The 26,336-nt window shown below is 42.8% G+C and overlaps 1 protein-coding gene across 8 annotated transcripts; it reads left to right on the plus strand.

The window, feature by feature from the left end:
• Positions 1-26,291, plus strand: map7b (microtubule-associated protein 7b). 8 transcript variants are annotated; one of them, XM_076756590.1, is made up of 20 exons: positions 1-58; positions 12,784-12,954; positions 13,093-13,170; positions 13,878-14,041; positions 15,134-15,251; positions 15,748-15,849; positions 16,298-16,408; positions 17,130-17,225; positions 18,633-18,752; positions 19,976-20,148; positions 21,141-21,280; positions 21,528-21,760; positions 21,977-22,127; positions 22,230-22,398; positions 22,486-22,590; positions 22,670-22,720; positions 22,815-22,848; positions 22,942-23,053; positions 23,139-23,320; positions 24,314-26,291. In XM_076756590.1, the coding sequence occupies exons 1-20, from the start codon at positions 13-15 to the stop codon at positions 24,322-24,324; spliced, it is 2,367 nt and encodes a 788-aa protein (XP_076612705.1). In that variant the 5' UTR covers positions 1-12; the 3' UTR covers positions 24,325-26,291. The 8 variants fall into 8 exon arrangements, with proteins under 8 accessions (XP_076612705.1, XP_076612709.1, XP_076612701.1 ...); XM_076756586.1 differs by lacking the exon at positions 1-58 and adding an exon at positions 4,109-4,750; XM_076756587.1 differs by lacking the exon at positions 1-58 and adding an exon at positions 4,109-4,750 and having other exon boundaries at positions 20,000-20,148.
• Positions 26,292-26,336: the final 45 nt, after the last annotated feature.

Genomic DNA, 26,336 nt, shown 5'->3' on the forward strand with positions numbered 1-26,336 from the left:
ACGTCAGGAGAAATGGCGGACCAGGATGGCAGCGACGCATCTCCTCCCGAGTCCCAAGGTGAGCTCCCACCGACAGAAAAGTTGACACTGACAAACTTTGTACATGTTCGCGCTGCCGTTGAAGCTGTTAAGTGGTGCTCAGCGGAGGGTTCAGTGGAGTGTGTCGGTGTTTGAACAATGGCGGTGAACTAGAGAGAGATTCAAGTCTGTGGGAGCCGGGTCGGTCACGGGAGCGGGATTAACTATCAGCCCGACTCACCCAGCCGGTTGCTCAGCGTTTATTAAATACGACATGTTCTCTAAACTGTACTTTATTATTGACAGTTTTACCGTCGATGTGGTTGTTGAGAGATATTTTGAGCTCCTCCCGGCCTGGCAGACACCTGTTGCTGACATTTTGTCAACTCGTCCGAACGCTCCTTCACTTGACGTGACAGGTGAATTCATGGAAATGGGCAGCTAGCTTCATAACGTGTCTCCAGGCTACAACTTTGTTATCAGGCTTTTATAGGTGTTGTTAGACATTTTTTGTTGTGTCCACAGTTTGGACAGGCTTGTTAATATCCCAGAGTTTTCTACAACACCGAATAACCGGATACCTGCGGTTCAAACTGTCAATTCATTTCTCATCGTCATTTATTATGTTCACGGTAGCAGTGAAAATGGCCTCTCATAACTTCACTACGGTACGTTTTGTTTTTCAACCACTCTTCTCTTTGACTTTTGTCTGGCTGCGTTTCATTGTTAATATTAATATTTTACAGGGAAACCCACAGGCAAAATAAAATGGTTGTGTGTTTTGGTGGTGTTTGAGCTGCTGTCAGTGTAATAATTTGCTGTTCAGGCCAAAGCGTCAAAGCAATGGCCGCTTGTGGCCAGTGGTGTCGCCAAAATGACAGAAACAACAATAATGTGCACCTTCTTTTACACTGTTTTTTTTTTTTTTGGTAGTGGACAGTCAAAACAAATGGGTTTGAAGCTAAAAAGTTTTGTTTTGTTTTGTTTAATTAAGGTGAAGTTAAATGCATTAAAAAAAACAATAACAACAATAAAGAAAACAACAACATTGTATGCTGTGATACAAGCGTCATCATCATTCACTAACAACCCTAACACATATGTTTCAAGTTGACCCACCCAGCATCACTGAACTTATCAGGTGGCTGGCACCCGTCTTTTATCGTTTATTTGACAATGTTAGGTGCACAACACCTCCAGAGGTCTAAGCGATAAGCTCTGCTGGCCCAGAAGTATCCTACTTATGATGTAACTTCACCTGCTTTATGCTGCAAGGAGTTCACAATTTCACAGCTTTGCTGTTGGCCGCTGTTCTTTCTCCTCTTTCTGTCCTTGCTGTCATCATCGTCTTTCAGTTTTCCTATGAATGCCTCTTTATATTGGTCTAATATGACCCTGCTCCAAACCCCTGGCATCTGCTTTCTATGATATAATGTTTTCAAGCTTTCCAATTCTGTTGCTACCTTAGTATTTCTAAACACCTTCCCTCCATGTGCATCATTTATCTCATATTCCCATGCTGCTGAGAGCTTTAAGATACACAGGCCACTGCACCTTTATCCACAGCAGTGAAGCCCACTCTGATGTTTGGATGATTGTCCTACAGGATTATCGGCTGTTCTTTCAAATCTGCCATTTTCCACTCACATAAAGTGCTTCTTGTATCTTCTCTCACTCTGTGGCAAAACCAGTTTTAATATCTCTTTCTGTATCAGCTGACAAATTGATTTCTTACTGGTTGCTACTGCGAGACACCTTGGAGCTTGGTCATGTTACGAGGTGTGAATGTATCTCAGTTCAGGCAGGGTTTTTATTTTATTTTATTATTATTTTTATTAACCATTTCCTTAAATGACTCTTGTTTGCATGGTAGAAAAACGTTTACACATCATCGTGTTTCATGCTGCCAGATTTTTTTGGCCTGCAGCCATCTTTCTTTTCTTCAGCCAAGCTGCCTGAGGTCTTGAGGTGCTCTCTGCTCATTGTTACACCAGTCACTGTAGTACTGTCCATGCATGCCCCGACTGGCAGGAAGGACAGCCTTCACTGCAGTACCACCGTTATCATATAATTTCCTAATCTGGATCGTGCACTCTGTTTGATCATCTCATCCACATGTGGGTTGTAGGAATTTCATGTGTATCTCTGCGATCAGCATCAACTAGCCCTATTTGTATTACGGCCATTGTAGTTGTTTGTATTTTACACTATGTCAAACCTCATGTCACTGAGGGCCCTAGCATAGTAAACACAGGTAAGACAAACACAAAACAAACTGATTAGCACAAGTGAATAATAAAAATATGCTCAGGGCAAACGCTTTCAACTAATGTTTTGCTGACACATATGACACATCATGCTGTTATGTACTGTGCAACATGTGAAGTTAAGTATTTTATTTTGAAAACTTCCTCAACTACGATAGTTAGGGCTAAGTTCACAGACCCTGTGCGTTCAAATGAAACACAGTCATTCCTTTTACGTGATGTGGACATATCATCTAAAACTGCTTTTTATCTTTAGAATTAAGAAGTAAAATTAAGCTCATATACCTGCTTTGCTAAATGTATCTGTTTATATAACAGTCAAAATATTTCTTCTGTTCTCATGTCTGCGTCTGTACACATACCCAGTAGGTGTGAGAAAGGTGTGTCACCTAGCCTATCCAGTTTGAGTGTAGGATTACAGCATTACTTTATCCTGCAGGGACAAAGATCAGATTGCTCTTTCATGAATACCAGTATGCGTATTTGTGCAGCATGTGCTCCCAAAGGGGATGAAACCGCAAGTCTTGTCCTGAAATTCTTTATCTGATATATATTTGAAGGTAGTATGAATTGAATGTGTTCTTTAGTAGTTACTCTGAGAAATATTGTCTATATTAGGCTATGTGCTTTGCAAAAGTGGGCGGAAATGTAATTCCAACAACAACAACAACACGAAGTGCTCCGGATGTGGGTTTCCAAGGTGCCTATCATTGGCTGTGCCTTTAATCATTTTACTGCCTCACTTTTTTGATCCACAGTGCCTTGTTGGCCTGAAGATTTCAAGCTGTCATGCGGGTTGTTTTAATCTCTGTGTATTTGCCTTGGTAGATGTGAGATAGGTGTGCACAAGCACATGTGACATGGTTCTTCAGGCTGATGTTTGCCCTGTTATTGGACAGGCCTCCAATAACGTGGCCTGTAATAACTTAATAACTTTATTGCCCCATCAGTTCAGCTCAGCACATCTCTTTTCTTTCTTTATTTTTACCCTTTCTATCCAGTACACATGCAGTATCAATGTATGAAATGTATGTGAAATATAAGTATAGTAGTACTGCTCAAATATAAATATTGAGGAGCTGCATTTTGTATCTTCTGTTTCCTGGTTCCTGTGAAGTACCACTGGGACATGATTTCCATATTTGCTGAACAGCCGTGGTATGTCAAATAGCTGATGGCTCTTTAAGTAGAGAATGGGGCGGGGACAGACACCATGTGCTCTGTGAACACAGCCCTTCCTAAGAGGCAGCTCCAGTACTGCATTGTTTGGTTAGGTGTGTGCATGGAGTGGTGTGCATGTGCATGTGTGCATGCATGTGCCAGTGTGTGTGTGTGTGTGTGTGTGTGTGTGTGTGTGTGTGTGCGTGCGTGCGTGCGTGCGTGCGCGCATTACATTAAAGTGTGCCTGTCCTCTGCTATCTCACTTCCACTGTCCCACTGCGTCATTGGTCCATGTGCTGCTGTTGTCAGAGAAACCCTTTACCGGTACCGGCTCACCTTCCACTGCTGGATTTGCACTGAATATTTTAACGGCCCTGCTACCCTCTGTTATCCATGTATCTGTGGGTCAGTGTGTGTGTGTGTGTGTGTGTGTGTGTGTGTGTACTGTACAGCCAGTGACTGTGTGATGTGATTCTTCTGACAAGTTTGCATTACAAAACAAGCCTAGCAAGAGAGAGGCTAGGAGGGGAAAGGGGGGCTGCAGTAGTGACAGCAGCAGCAGCAGCAGCAGCAGCAGCATCTCTTGAGAAGTGAGGGAGTCAAGACGAGTGCAATTTTTCCAGCTCTCGACCGAGCCAGTCTCGTGGATTAAGTCTTCTTCTCTAAGCCAGACTACAGGAGCTCAGACTCTGTCGCACTCTCTGTCTCTTTCACTCTTTTTCTGTGGCGGGCACTGCCATCGTAGGCAGTGTGGTCTTTCACACCCTCAGTCATCATCACTGCGCTTTATTCATTACTGTTCTTTAACCTTTTCCTGTCATCTACCAAATTTCACAATTTCCTTCCATCTCCTGCTCTTTTTACTCTGTCCTCCTCCTCCTCCATCTCTCTCCCTCTCTCTCTATTCTTTCTGCTGTCTCAGATACAGAGCAGCAATGTGCACCCAGAGGAATTAGCTATTAGCATTAGCTGTTAACTGTCTACGTCTTCACTGAGAGGAAGGCTTTCAGAGGTGACCCCGTCTATCACCATCCTCTGGTGTCCACTCCTGGCCCCCCACCACCACCTACCACTGCAGGGTGGGATGGGATGGGGCTGGGTGAGCTAGCCAAGGGCTCAAGGGTTAGCAACAGGGCATGAGATGCCAGAAAGTAAAGGACGAGAACGAGGTGGAGGTGGTTGCTCGCGGGTTAAGCGGAAGCTGAGGAAGGAAGGTAGCCGTTCAGCCATCCCGGCACTCTTCACCATCACTGAGGAGGAGGAGGGGCAGAGACGGACAGATGCTTGCAGGAGGAAGAAAAGAGGTATGAGGATATAGGGAAACTGACAGGGGTATAAAATGGAGAGCACAATGACTTAGCATGCTTTAGCACTTTGTGCTGTTTTAGCTTCATTTAAACTTAAATTGTGCATGTGTACATGTGTGAGTGAGCGAGGGCATTAGTATCTGGGACAGAGAGACAACTGGGGCAGAGAGATGTTTAACCAGTCTCTGGAGAGTCATTGGAGTGGACAGTTTGAAAAAATGATCTGAAATTGTGGAGCATTAAAGGCAAATGTACATGTGTATTTCTAAGTAGGATAGGATAATAAGGCACTAATTGTGTGTGTGTGAGAGAGAGAGACGCAGAGACTGTGTGTATATTTATTTGTGTGTATGTGTTTGTTTACTGTTTGTTCTTGCAGAAAAAGTCCTCTTAACCCATCAAGCTCAACCATTTGGTGATGGGTGGCTGACAAGTCTGATGAGAAAGCATAGTGTGTGTGTGTGTGTGTGTGTGTGTGTGTGTGTGTGTGTGTGTGTGTGTGTGTGTGTGTAAACCAGCTGACAAGGCAAGATTGGGTCAACACAAGGGCAGCAGATGAGAGTGAAGGTGCAGGCCACTTCACATGTGCATGTGCTTGTAATGCATCAGTAAGCAGAGCGGTCAGTCACCAGGACAGCATGTGTCTGCAGTCACAGTAGGTATAAGTGTACAAACTTTCAACAAATCTTCTTTTATTCTGTTGGTTCAAACCTGTTAACAGGTCCAACCTTTGCTGTACAGACTGACCGAGGAAGGGTTTGCTCTTTGACTCAGGAGTGACTGCAGGCTGAACAGATATTAATTTGACATAGTTATACCCAGCTCTAAGCAACCCTGACTCCATGGAACTAAATAATTTGTGTCTATATGATATAAAAGAACAAGACAACACAAAAGGCTGTTCTGATTATGAAACTAAATGATTGCATTTTCTTTCAGTGTCAGATATGATTCTTATACTAAGGGTTTTGCAGTTTCCTCATGGGGCAAGCATGTACAATTCACTCAAACCATAAATAATAGAGGAGAAGGGATAGAGAAAGGCGGGGGAAATGAAGAGATGATTGTGAGCTTTTGCTGCGAGCATGATCTCAAAGTATCAGGTAACTGCTAAGTTGGTCTACACTAGAATTTTTAAAATGACCGATCATGCTGTGACATTGTCTTTCCTTTTGAAGATGGCAAGTGCAGGTAGCATGCATGGAACAGTCAACAAGTATATACAGTACATATGCACTATGTAAGGCTGTTATGTTGAGTTCAACCTCAGCGTACATTTTGATTTATCACAAATAGCGCAGTCTTTGTTACCCATCAACATGCCAAAAAATTATGCACTTTTTACATGCTTTTAGAGGTGTTAAAAACATTACTTGGTCTTCAGTGCTTGGGTGGATAAATTATAGACTTAGTAGTTTGGATGAGCAGAGCAGAGCAGATATGGAAATCAGATGGAGTTTTGATTGACATTGATTGAGGAAAAGTGCTTTTTTGTTATCCTTAATCTGTGGTTTTGTCATCTCAAATTGGTTTGTCAGTAGCAAGGGGGTTTTATTCTCCATCTTATTTTAAATTGATTATGCTATTTTATCCCTGTTTTTATGGTCATTCTGTCTTTTTGTTGAGTCAAGCGGTTGAGTCAAGCGGTTTGACTCCATTTCTTGTATGAAATAAGCTATACAACTAAAGCTTCTTCTTCTTCTTATACCAAGTTGAATGCAAACTCCAAATTAATATCAAGACCAAGTTGCTAAACAAAATTTTGATAAATATTACATTTCTTAAAAACATCTTGCAGAAGAGAACAGGGGCACAGTAATGTTTATTATTCATGGCCCTGTTCTCAAAAGGCATACTGAGTGACAGGGTGACTCTAGACCTACCCTCTGTCATCTGACCTGAACCTTGTACCTGCCATGTGCAGCAAATGCTGTGGCACCCTCTTCTCGGGTGCCTGTTGTCCAGGCCTGACTGCCTGTCCTGGGGCTAGAAAGGAAGGCTCCCACCCCTGCCCCCTTTGCCTGCTTCTCTGTTGACTGGAGCTTAGCGTTTAGCTTAGCATTAGCAGTGGCTAATCCTCTCAGGCTGCAGGGGAGGCAGGAGCCACACAGCGTGCTTGCCTGCTACCCACTGTCCCGGACAGCACAGCATTAATCGCTAACTCTGACCATTTAATCTGACTGCCAATGAATGCAGATAGATTGGGGGTGGGGAGCATGTGCACACACACGTGCGCGCACACACACACACACACACACACACACACACCAGCACCAGCACTACGGGAGGGAGGGGCAGATTAAACAGTCACACTCTCTCCATGTCTCACTCTCTCTCTTTCATACACACATAAACACACACACTTATGGACAAAAGGATGGGGGTTGGAGAGTCGCCACAACCTGTCTCACACTCAGTCAGCTCTCAACAACAGTGACACCGACCAGAGCTGACCCCTCTCGCTTTCTCCCTTCCTGCTTTTCCCTAAAAAGTTGAGTTTTGGGTGGTCCCTTTTCCAGTTGTTTGGAATTTCTTCTTTTGCTTTTGCCCTCGTCCCCCTCACTGCACGATGGACTTTGGATTCAAGCTTATCTTCCACTGTGTAGGATGTATTCAGGAAGTCGGAATGTTGATTCTGGCCCTCCGAGCTGACTAGTCGGAGTGGGACGCCAACCAGGGGTTAAACAGGTCTCCTCCTGGCATTAACACCCCTGGAATCATGAACCAAAATCCAGGTAAAGACTTGTGATTTGAACCCAGGACTTCTGCATATCTTATTGATAAATCAGCACAGGTTGAAAGTGAACACAAGTACAGTGCAGCCTCTAAGGAACAGGACAGTCATTTTGGCTCTGTACTCCAGCACGATGGATTTGAAATTAAACATGGCTGTGACATTAAAGTTCATTCAGCTTCAAATTAAGTGTATTCCACCCTATTTACACATTGACCTCAAACATCAGGAGGGGTATGAGACCTACACTGTCAACCCAATATGGATTGAAAACCCAAACACTCTTAAAGCTAATGTTTTTATTTACATCCAGTGTGTTGAAAGTTTGCTGAGTTTCTTTTAGAAGATTGTGTGTGTGTGTGTGTGTGTGTGTGTGTGTGTGTGTGTGTGTGTTTTGTGGCATAGTATCCCACATTGTGTTTGGTAGGTAAAATAAGGAGGAAGCTCATATGTAAGGATGGCAGAAGGTGCTCAGGGTCTTAGGAGGATAGCTGGTGAACCTTTATCACAGGGACTTGGCACTACACTTCAAACAAAATTGTCTTTGTGTGTTTGCATAGGCTGTTAAATGGCTGTCTAGCGCAGACGAGCAAACATTTGTGCTGCTATTTGAGGTTTGTCTGTTTAATGACCTCTACAACAGATGGACGAGGCTGTGAGAGGCAGCAGGATGACAAAACTGCTCCAGAAACAAGTCCAGGCCATTATATGTTAGAAAATTGCACTTGATGGTGTATTTGGAGGCTGTGAATTATTTGTGTTAAAGTTTTTGTAAAGTTCAGTTGGACCCTCTTTGGCTGTGGCTCAGGAGGTAGCGCAGGTCAGCTATTATTGATCAGAGGGTTTAATCCCGACTTCCTTCTGTCCACTTGGGCAGAAGGTTGCTCCTCAGCCACTGGGAATGCAACAGCCAGTGCATTCATAATTGCTAGTCCCAAGCCCACATAAATAGGGATGGTTGCGTCAGGAAGGATTTCTGCCATGAAAAAACGCCTATGCCAAGTCAAATGTGCTGAGTTGGGCTGGGCCCCCTGTTTGCCAATGAGATCAGATGATCCACTGTGGCAGATGATCTGCTGTTGTGACCCCTCACGGGGAGGAAGCCGAAAGAAGCAGTTATACACCCTTTTCATAGGGCAGTGGTCAAAGCAAGGTACTGGACATTGTTTTGGTCCTAAATCCACCATTTTGCCTGTACAAAAACATGTTGTAGGAAGGGATTTAAAGGCAGATAAATTAGAGATGATATCAAAAAATTAAGTTGTGTTGTCCTTTTTTAAGTGTGGGAGTTGAACACTAATGTAGTAAGTAAAAGTCCTGATGTGAAATGTGAGTACACAAATCCAGGATGGAGCTTCATTAAGCATGACTCCTAGATCAGTCCTCATCCAACTCTGCATTTAAGGCATTCATCTCTGTATACTTATTCTCTCCTCCTAAGGGTTAATTTATATTCTAGTCACTCACTCTTTAGGGTAATGGTGTAGCCGAACTAAAAGTTTATGCTGCCCTGATCTGCACACAGCCTCATCTGCAACTCAAAGCCACAGGATGCCCTTTGACCTCAGCTGACCTCTTTTATATGCATTAGTTATGCATGATGAACCAGTTCATTACATTCTGTTTAATTGGTAAACTCTGTCACGGAAACTGGCATATGCAAAGCTATATCCAAAGACTTCTTTTTAAGTTCTGTCAAGGTGAGACTTGTCACTGCCACATCGGGCCTTGTTTTATTGATTCCAAGTGGGAAACACTCTCAGGATGTGTAGAACGAAGCTGGAGTGGCTTTAGGGTCATAAATGAAATGTCAGTGTATGAATTGAATATGGATGATAAATTGGTACAGGCAGATGGATGTGCATTTTTTTTTGTCTGAAACAGCCACGTGCTGCACAGGTCAAGTATTTTATTATACACACACATGCAAACACACACACCTCTGACTTCAGTCGACATCCATTAACTGAGGATATTGTGTGTGTCATACTGTATGTACAAATGCTTGATAATGGGACATCTGGCTGTTATTCAGTTTGCATTGGTAAAATACTAGAGTAATGTGAATATGGGCCACATTGTATCTTGCACACCTGCTGTATTGTATTAAAGCACAAATACAGTGTATTTGTGCTTTAATACACACACCTGTTTTTTCATTGCTATCCCTGTATCCCTGTTAATCATGTGTATGCTCTGTTTTTCTTGAAGTATCATATCACTGCTTCCAAATTTCCCAAACGGTTCATGTACAGCTGCTTTCTGTGAGAGTGAATATATAGAGTATACTGATCAATTACTAACAATTTCACTGCTTGATGCATGCATGCTTTTGTTGTAAAAATACTGCTATTTGTTATGAATTCACTGTAAATGGAGGGTGTTTTTTTTTCCTTCCTCTTGACCAGTGTCTATTTGTCTCCGTCCCTCTTGTTCTCTTCTGTGTCTTTGTGTTTCTGTGCCAGACTTTTCAAAGAAAGGGATTGTTCCTTATTTGTGTGGTTCAGAGTGTTCCCAGCTCTTTTCAGTGAAGTGCTCCAGTTCAAGCTGTCAAATTCATGCAAGTGCTTCTGCCCTTAGCCTGTCACCACTGGCTTATTGTGTAGTGTCCCAGTCAGCTTGTCAGAAGGTACACTTCATCAGTCACTAGAAGTTGACTTGCACAAATGGAAAGAGCTCCTCATTTGTACCAGAGTGTTTCTTTTTGATGCAGATTTATGGTCATATGCCCTTTTGTGGAAGTTCCTTGATAAAGAGCCACTGGACATATGAGGCAGATTTGAATTATATCCTGTTTGCATTGTAATGGCTCTAAAAGCCATTTGCAAATTTCCAGCGTAGTATTTGACTGCAGCACAATATACTCCTCTCTTTAGCGAGCTAATCTTTTGTTAAGGAAATGATTTTAGGGGAAAGAGTACAGTAGACATATAGTAGACATTATTGTAACCTGTCCTGGCCCATCCTTTCCTTTTATAACAATAGCCATTATAAAACCAGTTCCATGCCTGGTGCACCTGAGGCAAGGTAAACCTGTTAATACTTGTTCACACACCTCTGTAGATGTCCCATAGACTGTGACATGCAATACTATACAGCTATGAGCTCATGTCTTTGTCCTTGTCCACCGTGTCCTTTGTGAATTACTGTTAAACATCTCAGTATGTTAGGGTGGGAACAGCATGCCTTTTTGTTGGGGGGGGGGGGGGGGGGGTTTGCCCTTTTTTGGTTGCAGAGACACAAACTCCAGGCAAAACTGATCAGCACAGTCATAAAATCACATACTCTGCATAACTGTGCATGAAAGTTAGGAAAAAGTTAGCAAGTGTACCTTAAGTTAAAACATACAGCTTTATTTTTTAGGAAGAGGAACACAAAGGTTTGGTATAGCCAAGGTTTTTATCTGTTGCTTTTTTATTCATTAGCAGGGATTTAGTGTTTAGTGTGGTTATTACATGTATGGCACATATAGCATGCATTATACACTCACACACACACACACACACACACACACACATATATATATACACACAAGTATAAAGTATAAAACATGAGGCTCAGTGTAGTGGTTCTCTATCCTTTGTGTGTGAGTATATTTATAATATCTAATATTTGCACATTCAGATGTCTAAAAGACTGGTTGATATAAATATCACACGCTACTCTGATGAACTCTAGCAATGAATTTAGCAAAAAATGGAGGATTCAGTCAAAGTTTTGATCGTTAGATTTAAGTGCAAAGTGCACTTGAGCTTGTTCATCAAGCTGCAAGTCCACTGTGGATATGAAACCCTGTACTTTGCTCCTCACTTCCATTGGCATCATTATTACCCGACTGAGCAAACATGACACTAAAGTGAAGAGATAAAGAAGTCAAGTAGAAAGATGTAACAGGGTGTACAGCTTGTCCATGTGTTGTAGCTTGTCAATTTAGTCTGGCTCACGGGATTGACTTGATTTAGTTTTCAGCTTTCTGGGACAGATTGTTCTCTGTGGAGACTTCACTCTCTCTCACTCTTCACCACACTCATCTGCAGATAGTCTACAATTCTTTAAGTCAGTGTCATTGTATATACCAAAATGTAGTAATGTTTGCCACTCTAATACTGTTTGTCCTGGGATCCTTGACTAATTAAGCCAGCTTTTTATTTGGGACAGGCTTATCTGTTTCTGCATCAAGTCCAATGCTAAGCTCTGCGTCTGTGTCCAGGAGGCTGACCTGAAAGTGCTGAGTCACTCTGAGCCTGATAGTAGCATTAATCAATAGCCTCGTTCTGAGCTGAATGGAAACACTGCAACACACCGCAACATTTGAGAATACAAGGAACACAGAACATATTGTTTTAGCCCATTTTGTTTCCTATACAGCTACACTGTACAGGACCTAAATGTTGACAGACTGTCAGGTTGAAGGTGGTTTACTTTTTTGGCCAACCGATTCATGGTCACTCTTTTTCATTCAAATACCTTGTCTTGTTCGTTTTTCTTTTGCAGGCGTTTCTCTTTCATGCACACAGATATGTTCAGACCTTACATTGCTATGTGTATGATCATACCATAATGACCTTTTAGTATGAGTTATTCCTGGTACCTCATAGGTCTAAGTTACAAAAACTAATATCTTAACCCCTTATAACCTGGGGCAACACATGTGTAAATGTGTATTTTCATGTGTGATCATGTTAAAAGAAAAATAGGTAATAACCAAAAAAAATCAGGGAGCAATTCCTGTCATATTCATATAGCAGTTAGTTGTTCAAATCAGTTGGAAGTAAGGCAGAGATGTTTCAGTAATCTGTATTTGAGAGAGTGAGGTGAATAGTATTGAAGCATTCCTATTTTTATATTAGATATGATGCATTATCATTAACTGGATGTACTAATTATGTAGTGTATTTCGGTTGTCATTTTTTTTTTTTTTTACATATTTGACTATAGTACACCAGTGGACATATGAAGCATTGAGTACATGAGTGTGTTGAAAACCAGCTTGTTATGGACTCACTGCAGTACCTGCCTTTGATCCTCTCACAGAGGACAGAGCTTTACTCAGTTGTAAAACTTTAATTACAGCTGTGAAGGATTAAACAAGTATTATTGAAAGGAAAGTTATTGAAGCTTTGTCAGTGATGGATCTTCCTAATGTCCAATCGTACATCGTCTGTCTCTTGGTCTCTCTGTCTGTCTCTTGTTTTCCCTCTTGGTCTCTATTTCTGTCTCTTGTTTTCCCTCTTGGTCTCTCTTTCTCACAAAAGTTTTTGGTTTTGACACTTGTCTGGTTTGTCTTTCTTTCCAGCGTCTTACTCGCAGTACAAATCGGAGGATGGCAGAGCATCTTCAGCCACCCGGCCCAGCTCCGCGGGCTCCTTGCAGACCTACACTCCCACCGTGACCCCCACTCCCACCCCCACCCCAACTCGCACCACCACCAGCAACAGCCCCAGTAACAATGCTGCCACCAAAACAGGTGCGTCACACTGGCATACAAGGAAATATTTCTCTCTTGTTAAAAGAGTTCTAATGAGACTTAATAGAGGATTAGTCCTGTCTTCATCAGTCCCTCAACCCAGTTGTGGAGTAATTTTCTCTGCTGTTTGTGTTACAGACTCTTTGGTCTTCAACAAGATTGACGAGAGACAGAGGCTAGCCCGTGAGCGCCGGGAGGAGCGTGAGAAACAGAATGGTGTGTATTCTTTCACTGTGTGTGTGTGTATGGGTAGGGGTGTGTGTGTGGATGGGTGTGTGCATGTGTGTGGGGATGGGTGTGACAGAGAGTACACTGTATGTCACTGTGTAGAAAGCTTTAAGTGCATCCCTGACTTTCCTTTTTGTCTTTCCCGCAACATATCATGACTATACTTGGTTGGTAGCTGTGGTGAAGTGCCCCGACGTTTCTCTGGTTGTTACATAAAGTCTAGGCTGAAGCCAGACACCCCCCGTTACCATGGCACCAATGTTACATAATGGGTCAGGCCATGGGACAGGGTTTAGGGAGGGTAATGTTTTGAATGTGTTTTTGTATAAGTGTGCAAGTGACATACTACAACAAATGGGTTTAAGGAAGTCACGGCCTGTTTATGTTTGTATGTTTTCATTGCTGAAGTGCATTTGTGTACATAGTGTTGTACAGTGGTCAAACCTCTGGCCCCAGCTGAGAGTCTGAGGGATTTGCTGCGTGTTGAGAGCTAAAGCCTAGTCACATGATCTACAGCTGACCCATCACACTACTGCTATAAGCCTCTGTGTGTGTCCATGTGGCATGTTTTTGTGCATATGATTTTGCACACTTTTCTTATGTGTTTTTGTGAGGACAGATATGAACACACTTATGCATGTGCATCAAGTCATTATTAACTGTTTGTGTGTGTGCGTGTGTGCACCATGCCTCAGCTGTCAAGGAGGCCCAGTGGCAGGCGCGTGAGGAGCGAGCCAAGCAGTTCTATGAGAAGCATCTGGAGGACAGGAGGAGAAGGCTGGAGGACCAGAGGATAAAGGAGGACAAGAGACGGGCTGCCGTGGAGGAGAAACGACGGCAGAAACTAGAGGAAGACAAGGTCTGACACACTGTCATGTACACATCATGATCTTTTCACAAACACACAGTCAAAACGTGCCATACTAACATGCTAGCTTGACAGCAGTGAGTAAGCAATGCTCTTTGTTTAAGTTCATTATGATACATCTGTGAAGATTCTCATTCATTCAGGTCATGGTACTTCTAAGTGTCTCTGAGGGCAACTGTACTTGTTTTGTAGGTCTAGAAAAAAAATAATGTTAGGTGGTTTCTTTCATGTGCATAAGACATGAGGTAGTTGGATATGGTTAGCGGTGACTGTGATGTGCTGCACTTGTGGCACAGCACACCCCCTAAAGACAGTGAGACACTGCACAGTGACAGACTCTCGTTCAGCAGCTAAGCCAGTAACACAGAGCACACACCCACAGCACTGAGCAGTAACTGCCAGGCTGGGTAGCTTATTCAGACTGAATGATAGAAAGGTATGTTTGTGACAGCTATTTAGCTTGGTTTTATATGATTGTGGCATTTGTCAGAGTTGTTTGACTGTTCCTCTCCACAACACTCTCTCATGGACTCATCCTCAAGCAGTAGTCAGTCAGTATGCGTTCATGTGTTTTCGGAGAGTGCCTTTAGAGGGCTGTATGAAGGGAGATGATGGATTTTTCCATTGTGTACCTCCAAAATGTAGCTTAATCTTGCTGGTTTCTACAATGTTCCAAACTCCAACAAGTCTCACTGCTTTCTTGATGGAAAAATTATCCTCAGAATTTACCACCAAGATACAAAAAGCTATAACCATAATTATCGCATCTTGTTGGGGGGAAAATAAAGCTAAATACTATAATATTACATACATGAAATGCAGGGAAAGAGAGAGAGGGACATTTTCATGATGTGTAACAAAGATCTCTGATGGGAACTGAACTGGTGATGTTGTGACCACATGGCATCCATACACCCCACCAGACTAGTTTTTACCGGGCATTCTGGGAATATTTTAGGAAGGTAAAACAACCTTGAAAATGTCTGCGCTTCCTTGGTTGCACCAGTAATTGCATATTGGGGCGTTGTTTTATTAATGCTGATTAGGTGACGATGTTGTCATTGTTGTGTTTTGTGACTGAAGGCCCGTCATGAGGCAGTGATGCTTCGGACGTTGGAGAGGAGCCAGAGAACCAGACAGAAGCCCAATCGGTGGTCTTGGGGAGGGGTTCTGCACACAAACACTCCCAGCACACCAGCCGGTACTTCGACACATCACACACTTACATACACACAGTACCTGCAGAAACTCAGCGCTCTCCCACAGTCATTGTACTTATGTTGAAACGCACCATCTTGCCCTACAGTCTCCCCATTGTTTTGAGAATTTGTCTTAGTATATTTTAGCCACTTTTCCTCCTGAAAGGATCAGTGCTTTCAGGTTAACTGAACGCTTCTGAAATCTCATCTCCCTGATGTCTGACAGTGTGTCGCTTGTGTGAATATGTCTGCCTGCCTCTGCGTGTCAGTATTGTTCTGCCATGTTTGTATTTGAACTTTTCAGATCCCCTGCCCTCTGTTGTTACTGCTGACTCACACCCTGCTCTGCCTCTCCCCCTCTCTCTCTCTCTCTCTCTCCCCCTTATTCTCAAACTCTCTCATTGTCTCTCGCTCTCTCTTACCCTCGCTCTGGGATCTCCCTCTGTCTCCTCTCTGCTCTTTGTTTCTCTGCCATTGTCCTTTCCCCTCCTGGTCCAGGTTTTGTCGAGTCGGCTTTCCTCTATCCACTCGACCTTGCTGGACTGGAGCACATGCAGAGTGCTTTCAGTCACTACCGCAGATACGGAATGACCTCCCAATGTGAATATTATAGCACTGTGTCAGATAGCCAGCCAGTGTTAGACCGCTGGCTCTAGCACTGTAACTGTACAGCACTGTTTTAGCTCACTGGCATTAGTGTAAATGTAGGCCAATGTGACTGGCATGATTAGTCTTTGTTGTTTTATTTGCATGTAGCAGTCCAGTTTGTAACTTGAACTTATATCCCAGGACACAGGATCACTCATTCAAACCATTTTAGCTTCATTTTTAGATCATTTAAGACCCATACAGCACTAATTAATATTCCCCTTTAGCAACATGTTGTTAGTTTTTCCATCTCTAACCATATTTAACCAAAGTAGACTAGAGTAACCCTTCAAACAGAGATTGCTGACTCCAGCTCTCTCTTTCCTTCCCTGTCCTGTCTTTCTCTGTTTTTTCAGCATACCATCCATTTGCTTTTATCATATTTCTTCTTTGTTTCTAGATGCCGACAGGCGGTCAGTCTCCACAATGAATTTATCCAAACACACAGATCCCATTATTACCAAGCGCCTGTCCTCCTCATCTGCTACACTCCTACACTCACCAGACAGAGGTAATGAAAACGAACATTACACACAAACACCAGTATTATTCATGACAGTGTTCACTTGTGATAGCCTTCCTTTGGCTGCATCATATGTCATGTATGTTTGGTGTAAGCTAGACTTTTGGCAGTCCACCTGCTCGTTGTTTTCTTGTATTTACTAAATAGTGTGAGGGTATAGTGACGTTCACATGGACAAAAAACAGAATAATACATCAAAAGAATAGTTCAAGATTTTTTCGCTTTCTTGGCTAGAATTTGATGAGAAGGTCAGTGCCACTTCCATGTCCATGCGGTTAATATGAAGCTACAGCTAGCAGACAGCTAGCTGGCTAACCAAGAAGTCACTGCGCCCAGTCAAGAAATTGTTCACCGCAAAACCCTCCTAAAACCAAAAGAAAAATTGTTTTGTGCAGAGTAAACAAACTAAGATATAATGTCATAATTTGTGAGTTTTAGAGGTGCCGATAGGTTTATTTTGTTACCTTAGGAGTTAGGACCAAACCAGGCTAGCTGCTTTACCCCCATAATTGCAGTCTAAGCTAAGCTAACAGGCTGTCTGCTGTATCTTCATATTAAATGGACAGCTACAGTATGAGAGTGGTGTTAGTCTTCTCAACTAACTCAGAATCATTCTCAGTATATTCTTTGAAATATATACTGTATATATTTTAAGTGCTACTTTAACAATTAGATCATGTGTTCTTTGACGTTCATACATTGCTGACAGGCTTACAGATGAGAACAGCCTCCACCCCTGTCATTAGCAAAACTCAGTCCAAATCCCGCCTACACCAGGGAAAGACCACCCAGCACAGAAACACAGGTGTTTTCTGGGAATTTTTTGCAGTTTGGTCCCTTATATTATATGTTACGCATTAAGTTGCAAAGCAAAAAGATCGTGGGCTGGAAACTGTTGAGGAATTCAGAAAAGAAAGAAACTGTGATTACCCTGCATACTGTCTCACTTTAATTTAGAAAACATTGACAGTCCTTTAATAGTGACGTGTAGCTGTACAATCCTTCTTCTACATGCGTTTTTGTTGTCTGTAAATGTATCAGTGTACGTAGCTTTGAACCTGGACATGATATTTATTTAATAACCAAACAAAGAATTTAGAAACCCCACAAGGAGATGATGCGATCTGCAATATTTACAGTATGATTATCAAATCCAGTGTCCACACTCAGCTAATAGCTGTATATGTGCAAGCGTTTGCACTCCTGTGTGTTTCATCAGAGGGATCAAGATTTTTTCCCCCCTCTAGCGTGACCCCTTTCTCTAATCCTCTGTAGGATAATCTTTTTGTTTTTGTGGGAACACTGTATGCTGTTTTTATCCCAGCTGAAAAATCAACACCTACATTTCAACTATCGGAGACGTACGTGTAACAATTGACATAAAATGTAACCATGTGCCAGGTTTTATGCTGCCAAGACAAACTCCAAATGCACACAAACTCCAAAGGTGTGTGTCACACATTTACTGAGTGTAGCACGACCTCTGGAACCATTCATTGTTTGAGTACAAAGTAGCGTAGATTAGAGACACAGTTTCCAACTCAGTTGTATCTTTGCTCGTCACTCTGAAATCTGCAACCTTGTAATCTGCTTCATCATCAGAGTGAGCAATGCTGCATGTTTTGCCTGAGAAACTGTCCCTTTGTCTCTTTTAAATGTCAAATCGCATCATCATGAAGATCAATTAATTCTTACGTCTGCTTCTGGTTAATTAATTAAATAAAGCCAGAATCCCTGCACAGGTACTAAGGACCCTGCATGGTCAAGTATTTTAACTTGTTTGCTTAAAAGCTTTCAGCACTATTTCAGAATAATTTGCCAGATTAATTCCTAGATTTCTTGAAGCAGGCTTTGATAAAGATTTTTTTTTTTTACTTCAAATGCAGATGCAGTATGTCCTTTTGTTCTATTTATTTGAAAGCTGTCCTCCCTGTGTTTGCTCTTGGTTTGTGCTTCACTTCAAGCTGTTTGTTTCCTTTCATAATCAACAAACTTGTGCATGCAGGTGTAAGTGTAACATTGCATGGTTACCACTTTACTTTAGCTCTTGCCTACACTGTTCTGCAGTGTGAGGAAAGGAGGGAGTAACAAATACTGTAATTATGCATAATTTCTAATCTGCTTTGACTGATTGCTTAGGCTAATCAGTGGGCAGTTAATAGTTTTAATTGTTATCAAACCTCAAATGTTACGTGTGCGTGTGTGTGCTCAGGCCTGCGCCGTCTTCCATTGACGCCATGGGAGAGCAATGTGGTGAACCGCCTGCAGCAGCCAACACACTCCTACTTGGCTCGTAGCCGCAGTGCCATGAGTCTGTCTGGAGAGCAAACAGGTAATATACACACATCCCATATGAAAGACCCCTCCTGGTTCCTGTGGTCAGTAGCGAGTGAAACAAAGGCTGTTTTACGAGTGCACACAAAACCAGGAATCTCAGCTCATAGTATTGGAACTATTTATGCTCTTTATATTTTGGTCTCTTGACCAGAACCGTTTCGGATGTTAATCAGATTTGGTCAGACTTAAAGCATTACACCGTCTGAAACTTCCTTCACCAGCCTGTATCAGGCACTCAAAGCTCACACACACGCACACACACACACACACACACACACACACACACACACACACACACACACACACATAAACAAGTAAGCTGTTCAGGAAGTGTTCCTCTATTGATATCATTCCCTATTTCCCTCTGTTGTTACCAACCAACAATACAAAGGCTTTAGATACTTTGTGTGTGTGTGTGTGTGTGTGTGTGTGTGTGTCTGCGTGTGTATGTGTGTGTACATGCACACATTAGACGAACTGGTGTATTTTCCATTTCTTAAAGGAGGTTTGTTTTTCCTTGCTTCTCCTATCAAATACACAAAAACTCACATTACCTGTCACACAACACAGTGTGTTTTTTTTTTTTTTGCTTTCTCTGCTCTGCACACTTTTATATCTTCATTATTGCCTGCAGTGTGTGAAGGTGTTTTGTACATTTTGCTGCATGTTCACTTCCTCTCTGTGGTGTCGGTGTGTGTAATACTTTCTTAATTTATAGTTTATTCTAACTGAATGACAGAGTCTAACAAAGTAGAGAAGCTTCCAAAACTGGGACATTTTTAGAGGAGGGATTGGTTTGCCAAACCGCCGCTGGCTAGATGCCTTAAAGTGTAATAGCACAAAGTGAATGCAAACTTTTCCGTGTATACTGTATTCCATAATCAGCCCTACTAATTCCTTCTCCTTAGAGCATGACACAGTTTCTTTGATGTAAAATTCCCAAGTGATGGTTGCAGTATATTAGCAGTTGTGCTTCCAGTCAGTAGTACTAATGCCTTCTTTCTCTTCTTCTCTGTTTCTACCACCTCCGCTGGTCCTCCCAAACTTACGCCTTCCATTGATTAATCATCTGACAATCCTTCTCATTCCTTCCTCTCCTTCCTGGTCTCTCGCTCTCCTTGCTGCTGTTTATCAAACACTCGCTGATGTTCCATAAATCTTCACACTGCCCTGATCCATACCTTCCTCAAAACGCTCCGCACTCGTACATCACCATAGCCATACCTGTGTGTCCTCGCTCAGTGTCCTGCCACCCCATGGGCTCCATGTCCTTTAAGGCCCTGCAGGCCCAGCCACTTCCTCACTGCCGCAGCCATGACAGGAGCCTCAGCAGGGAGACGGCCTCGTCTTCCTCCAAGACTGTCCGCAGGAGGACTACTGGCATCACACAGGTGAGTCATCAGCATGCACATGCGTTTCACTGAATATCTGGAGAATATAATAATATTTTTCTTCTTTTTTTCATACTATAATCTACTTGAATGTATTTGCTTTTATATATCTGATCTACATGATGACAGATTTCCTGTCTCTGTGAGTCTGTACGTGCACATCAGTGATGTATTTTTCTGTCATTGTTTGGTGTTTTACTGGGCTCACACTCTTAAGTGATTCACTGCTTTTTGCTCCTCTTCCTCTCCGTCATCTTTTTCATGTTGATGATGTCCCAGATCAGTCAGACATAATATGTCAGAGTGTCTGTGGCTCTGTTCCTCACACATACACACGCCACATTGTTCCCCTCTGTCCATCTGTCTGCTGCCGTGTCACAGCTTATACCATTAAGGTCTTAGAAGGACGGCATCTTCTGTACTTTATATTCCACACACTGACCCAGAGACACATGCATAGAGTTTACATGTACACAAACTCATCATAATCTAGACCCAATCCAGCATACCAGTGCCATAATGTTTAGATACTGTGTTCTGTAGTTTAGTGTCAATAGGAGTGAGGGTTTGGTCCAATGCATGTAGAACCACGCTAATTTTTACACCCAGGAGACGATAAATGCCTTGTGAGTTTGTCTGAGTGAGAAAAGATTAATTCATTTTGGCAAGTTACAATGTGTTTTTTTTTGTTTTTTTTCCTTTTGTTATGTTGGTGTCATGACTTGATGCCAAAGGTTATTGCACGGCCAAAGGAAGGCTGTCTGAGTCTAATCCTGTTACTGATCATCTTCTGCTGCTGTCAGTAGGGAACCTGAGTCCGGGCACCTTCTGTACCATCTGATTACTTTCTGTGTTGCTAAGGACACTTCCATGAAGAGCTGTTATATTATTATATTAAATAATATACTGGGTTACTAATTACTGATACTGATTAGGTGAAAAGAAATCTTGCCCATTTTGAATGATTTTCCCTCCATTTCCTGTACAAATAGCACAAGGACCGTGACAATGTCAGGAAGTCATGGAGCAACCTGTCACTCCCATTGGCTCCCATTCTGACTTTGCCCCCCAACAAGCGCTCCTCTTCACCAGGCAAGAAGAACAGTAAAGTGGCAGCACCCTCTCCTGGCAGGTAGGTGAACATACCCGTGACTGCTGACAACATGAGGTACACAAGCAGATTTGTAACAGACTGGAGGTCTGGATTGTTGGTAACAGGAAGTGCGTGTAATAGTTTTGTAAGGTTTACTATGAGGGTTACTTGTTTTCATGCCATGCTCATTTAAAAGCTGTCCAAACAATAATAACTAGTCGAAAACATTTGCTCTAAGTTTGACCAGTGCTGTGTGGCCAAATGCTGCTTTTCTTTCTGCACACAGGCCTCCACAAAAGCCAGTAGGACGGCCCCCAACCCCCAAGCTGCTTAAGTCTCCAGGGGCGGAGGACCCTGGAAACCTTCGTCCTTTCAGGATCACACCCGAGAGCCCCCAACCCACCAGAGCCCAAGGAGAGGAGGAGGAAGAGCAGGTCCTCAGTCCTCCTCAGCCTCGACCTCAGCCACTGGGTCAGAACAAGCCCAGCAGCGAGCTGACACCACCAGCAGCAGCCAGCGGTCAGTTACCACTGACCTAAGTGCTATTATCATAGCTCTTTTATAAATACTAGTGTGGGGACGGAACTGAGTTTTCAACCTCATTACTGATCTTCATATCTTCTATTGTTTACTGGTTGACCTGCTGAACTTCACCTTTAGTTGGAAATGATGTACAGCTTTTTTATAAGGTTTACTGGATGATCTGCTCATAACTTCAGTTGTGATGCTTCCTAGAGAGTGTAAGCAGTCCTCCCGCCCACAAGCCCTCAGCAGGCACCACAGATCCAGAGGAGGCGAGCCGTATCCTGGCTGAGAATCGTCGGCTGGCCCGCGAGCAGAGGGAGAGAGCGGAAGAGGAGCGCAAGCAACAGGAGGAGCGGGCGAAGTACGCTGACGTGCTGCATTTAAATATGTGTGTGATCTGAGAGAGAGTGCAAGGAGATGGATAATACTGAATTTATGTGTAACTGCATCTTTGACTGTACAGGTTAGCGAAGGAGGAGATGGCTCGCCGTAAGGCTGAGGAGCGAGCAAAAAGAGAGGAGGAGGCCCAGCGTCTGGCAGAGGAGAGGAGAATGAAGGAGGAGGAAGAGAGAAAGGAGGAGGAAGAGAGACTTCAGAAAGAAAGAGAGGAGGCAGAGAGACTCCAGAAACAGGTCAGAGAGCGTACTAGTGAACCAGCAGACCCACACAAGTAGTCAGTCGATCTCACACTAAAGTACAACTGTGTGTGTGTATGTTAGAAAGAGGAGGAAGAGTCTCGACAGAGAGAGGAGGCCGAGCGCCTGAGGCAGGAGAGAGAGAAACACTTCCAGAAAGAGGAGGCCGAACGCCTGGAGCGAAAAAAGGTGACGCATGTTCACACACGTAACATATCAGAATATTCCTCACGAACAGCGCACATAAAAACAATTTTTTTCCCACCAGCGTCTGGAGGAGATCATGAAAAGAACAAGACGTTCAGACACAGCAGAGAAGGTAAGGGCTGAAAGAAATGTTGAAGCTGACGAACTGTGAAGAATGTATGCTGTTCGTGAGTGTTCATTCTCTTTTTGCACTTTGTCATCTTTAGAAAGTTGTTCCTAACAGGAATGGAGACAACACAGGTGATTTATCTTTTTCTCTAACTATACCTGTGCGTTATTTTTAAATATACACACTGTAGTCATTCCCATGATGCTGTTTTCTCTCATCATCAGCTGCTCCTAGTCCCTCTGCAGTGACTGCATCACCAACACACAGTAGCAACGGCAACAGTCGCCAACCTGACCCAAACCCCAGCACCACAGCACTGAGCCATCCTGACCAGAGGTAAAGATCATGCAAATCGTCACACTGATATTGTCCATGACGGTTGTGATGGTATAAATTCTCCTTTCCATCCTGTGTTTTTCAGGGAGAACGGGGAGTTTGAAGAGGAGATTGTACTGCCTTCACATTCCAGGTTGTCTCCTCCTGAGGGAGAGGAGCAGCAGCAGCATGAGGAGGAGGAGAGAGTTCCTGTCCTAGCCTTCAGGGAGAACGGTCTCCTAAAGCCTCTTAGTGGAATAGAGGACATATCAGCCCAGCAGGGACCAGGTCAGTGAGCATCCTCCTCCTGCTTTCATTTGTTATCATCATCATCATCACTTTGTTCTCCTGATACAGTTAGAGAGGAAGTTGCTGCCTGTGTTTAGCTTTTGGTGTGATCATCTGATCTGATAGAGCTGATACCGCTACACAGCACTAGGGGAATTACAGAGCTGCTTCTGGTTGTACTTTGTCTTCAGTGACTCTGGAGAGAGCTTTCCAAAGCTTGGGGAAATAACCTCGATGATGTCACTATGATTATTATGTTGGGATTGAGCTTGAGACTTCAAATTTTTGTGCTACAGACTTGTTGCGTCTTGAGCGTTTACCAGCCAGGGAGGATCTAATGACATTATTGAGTTGCATTATGGGAAATGTAGGATAAAAGGTTTTTGGAATAGATGTGTCAGCCTCCGCTGCACTGATTTTGACCATTTTTTAGTGTCTGCCATGTCTGCTGACTTTAGGGAAGTGCATTATCAAACTGTTGGAATATGTCTTTATCTGATTTTGTATATTGAAACACTACATAAGAGATGACAGAGGTGGAAGCAACAGACATGTGGCCCCTCATTATGACCTTATTATCTACTCTGTTCAGGTGAAGTGGAGTCATTGCACAGTCTGTTTTATATCCCAGCCTATGCCTTTAGCACATGTAATCCAGAGGCACAATGGATCTGTGCACTCCTCAGATGACCACTGCAAGCTTATGTCCTGTTTTCTCAAAGTGTGCTCCTTCATTTTTATTCAATCCTCATGTCTCCTGCTTTTTATTCATCCTCTTCTCTTGTTCTGAGCTTCAGCTTTTCAACTGCATTTAAGTTTACATTCATGACATTTGGCAGATGGTTTTATCGAGAGCAACCTAAAGGGAGGATGAGCTAAGCAATGTGGGTTATTTATAATATAGGGACTTAAAACATCCTTTTAAAAGAGTTTTTTTTTTTCTTGTTTCCATTACACTTCATAATAGACGTCTTTGTTGCCCTTGGTTTTCAGATGTTGCCTGATGCCCCATTAGACCGAGATTCCACGCCTAGAGAGAGTGAGACGGTCAGAGAGAGGTAACACAGAGCTGTTCAAAGGAAGGACTCGTAGCATCAAAGCCAAGACCCTTCCAGAGGTATACTTTGTCACCTTCCCACGAAAGAGGAGCACAGCAGCCATTTCCCAAAGATCTACCGAAAGCATCTCCAGAGAGAAGTTCCTTGTTCCTCAAACCCTCTGGTGAACACATCCAGCTCTCTGTCTCGGTCATTGTGTTCTGTGTACAGTCCCAACTACCCCTCATTCTGAAGCGAATGTCCTGAAATCATAGGAGGGCATCAAACGCCCGTTCCATCTTATCACTCTCTTGTGGTGTGTGTGTGTGTGTGTGTGTGTGTGTGTGTGTGTGTGTGTGTGTGTGTGTGTGTGTGCGTGCGCCTGCGCGTGTGTGTGAATGAATGAGAGACTTATAATAATGTAAACTGAGATCAGCTGTAAAGTCTTCAGCCATGATACTTGAAGAGTTTTTTCTGTCACTGTAGAACACACTGTAATCAGACAGACTGACAGAATCAGTGGCGTTATAACTGGAACTCACAACAGGCTCCGAGTTACAAGACTTCATGAACGCGCTTGCTCTCTTTAACTGGAACCTCATAATTCTCATGTTTCAACATTTCTACTGAAGTGTTACAGGAGAGATTGGATGTAGGTGTGACATCAGTGCATGAAGTTGTATTAAGACTACGGGAAAGTGTCGTTTCATGTATTATATTTTTGCTGTGTCTACAGTGTTTGAGACTAGAGGTTATTATTGGGGTGAGGCAGGGGCGTTGGAGCATCATGGAGTTTAAGTTAAATAATGAGAAAATGAAAATACTGTTCTCTCAGACGTCTGAGAATTAGGGTGTAAACTACTGATTTTTTTGTTAGTTTTATTTAATTGCTGTACAGATAAAATGTGATTCTTTGTTTCGTCCTTTTCCTGTCTTCACTTTCTGTTCGAATTGAGATGAAAAAAAAAAAAATCTGCTTTGATGTTAAGTCCCACCCTGTCCTTTAATTTGTTGACCCCATCAACGCTGCATCCGACCGTCTTGTCACGCTGTCTTAACTCGGTGAGCAGTGTTGGACTCCGCTGTAGCTCAGCCGCCTTGTGTTGGAGGTTAACCTTTGTTTTGGCCAAAGTACAAAATGGATTAAAATCATTTTCTGCTTGTGATGTTAATTCTGAAATAATCTGATTCATTTGATCTTTTTGATGAAGGATTTAAGAAGAGTTGCTGCTAATCTTGATGTTCCTTTGCCTTACCACATCATAGGAAGAATGAGATGACCTACTCGCTAAAATGAAGCATTCCCAGTATGAGCTTTGGCATTCTGGCCACGTGCCCAAAAGCTCCAGTGGCTTCCTTTTCTTGATTTATGATAAAAACTTTGAAAGATGATGATGAAATGTTGTCAGTCGGTCGTTTCTATCATCAATTATGAGCTAGAATGTCAAGCAATTGGTCCTTCGTACAGCTTTTCATGACAGAAAGACAGGAGAGGGATTCAAGCGAAACACTTGCGTCTTTTTCACTCAACTCCCAACAATGCAGCTCTCTTGGCGCCTGAAACCTTCACACTTAGTTCCCTCTTTGTTCAGAAAGATTGCTCATGTCTTGGTTATGAAGTGCTGGGCCCTGCCAGAAGTACATAGCATGCTGTTATCCACAGGGTAACTTGACTTGGCTTGCAAATAACTTGCTTTAACAGAAGCAAAATTAGCTGTAAATGACACTATAAATAAATATCCTATAAATTATGTTTAAAAGTAGATATATTTTACTAAGACTGACCATGAGGCTTTGAAAACTAACAGGCCGTTTACTTCATGAGAAGGCCTGTGGGAAGACATCTTTGAACCACTGTAAAACTGATATCACAGCACAACTGTTGCAGCTGTACTGTTTGGCAAGTAAATAAAACTTTTTGAATTGATTACCTATTCACTGATGTGGTATTGCAATGATTTTGTCCTTTTTTGATCCAA

This window comes from Chaetodon auriga, chromosome 18 (assembly GCF_051107435.1).
Source record: "Chaetodon auriga isolate fChaAug3 chromosome 18, fChaAug3.hap1, whole genome shotgun sequence".
Classification (NCBI taxonomy): Eukaryota; Metazoa; Chordata; class Actinopteri; order Chaetodontiformes; family Chaetodontidae; genus Chaetodon; species Chaetodon auriga.

Coding starts and splice junctions, on each gene's coding strand:
- map7b (XM_076756586.1), top strand. CDS start 4,588: ATGCCAGAAAGTAAAGGACGAGAACGAGGTGGAGGTGGTTGCTCGCGG. Junction 22,128..22,229: donor CAACAGGAGGAGCGGGCGAA/GTACGCTGACGT, acceptor TTGACTGTACAG/GTTAGCGAAGGAGGAGATGG. Junction 22,399..22,485: donor CAGAGAGACTCCAGAAACAG/GTCAGAGAGCGT, acceptor TGTGTATGTTAG/AAAGAGGAGGAAGAGTCTCG.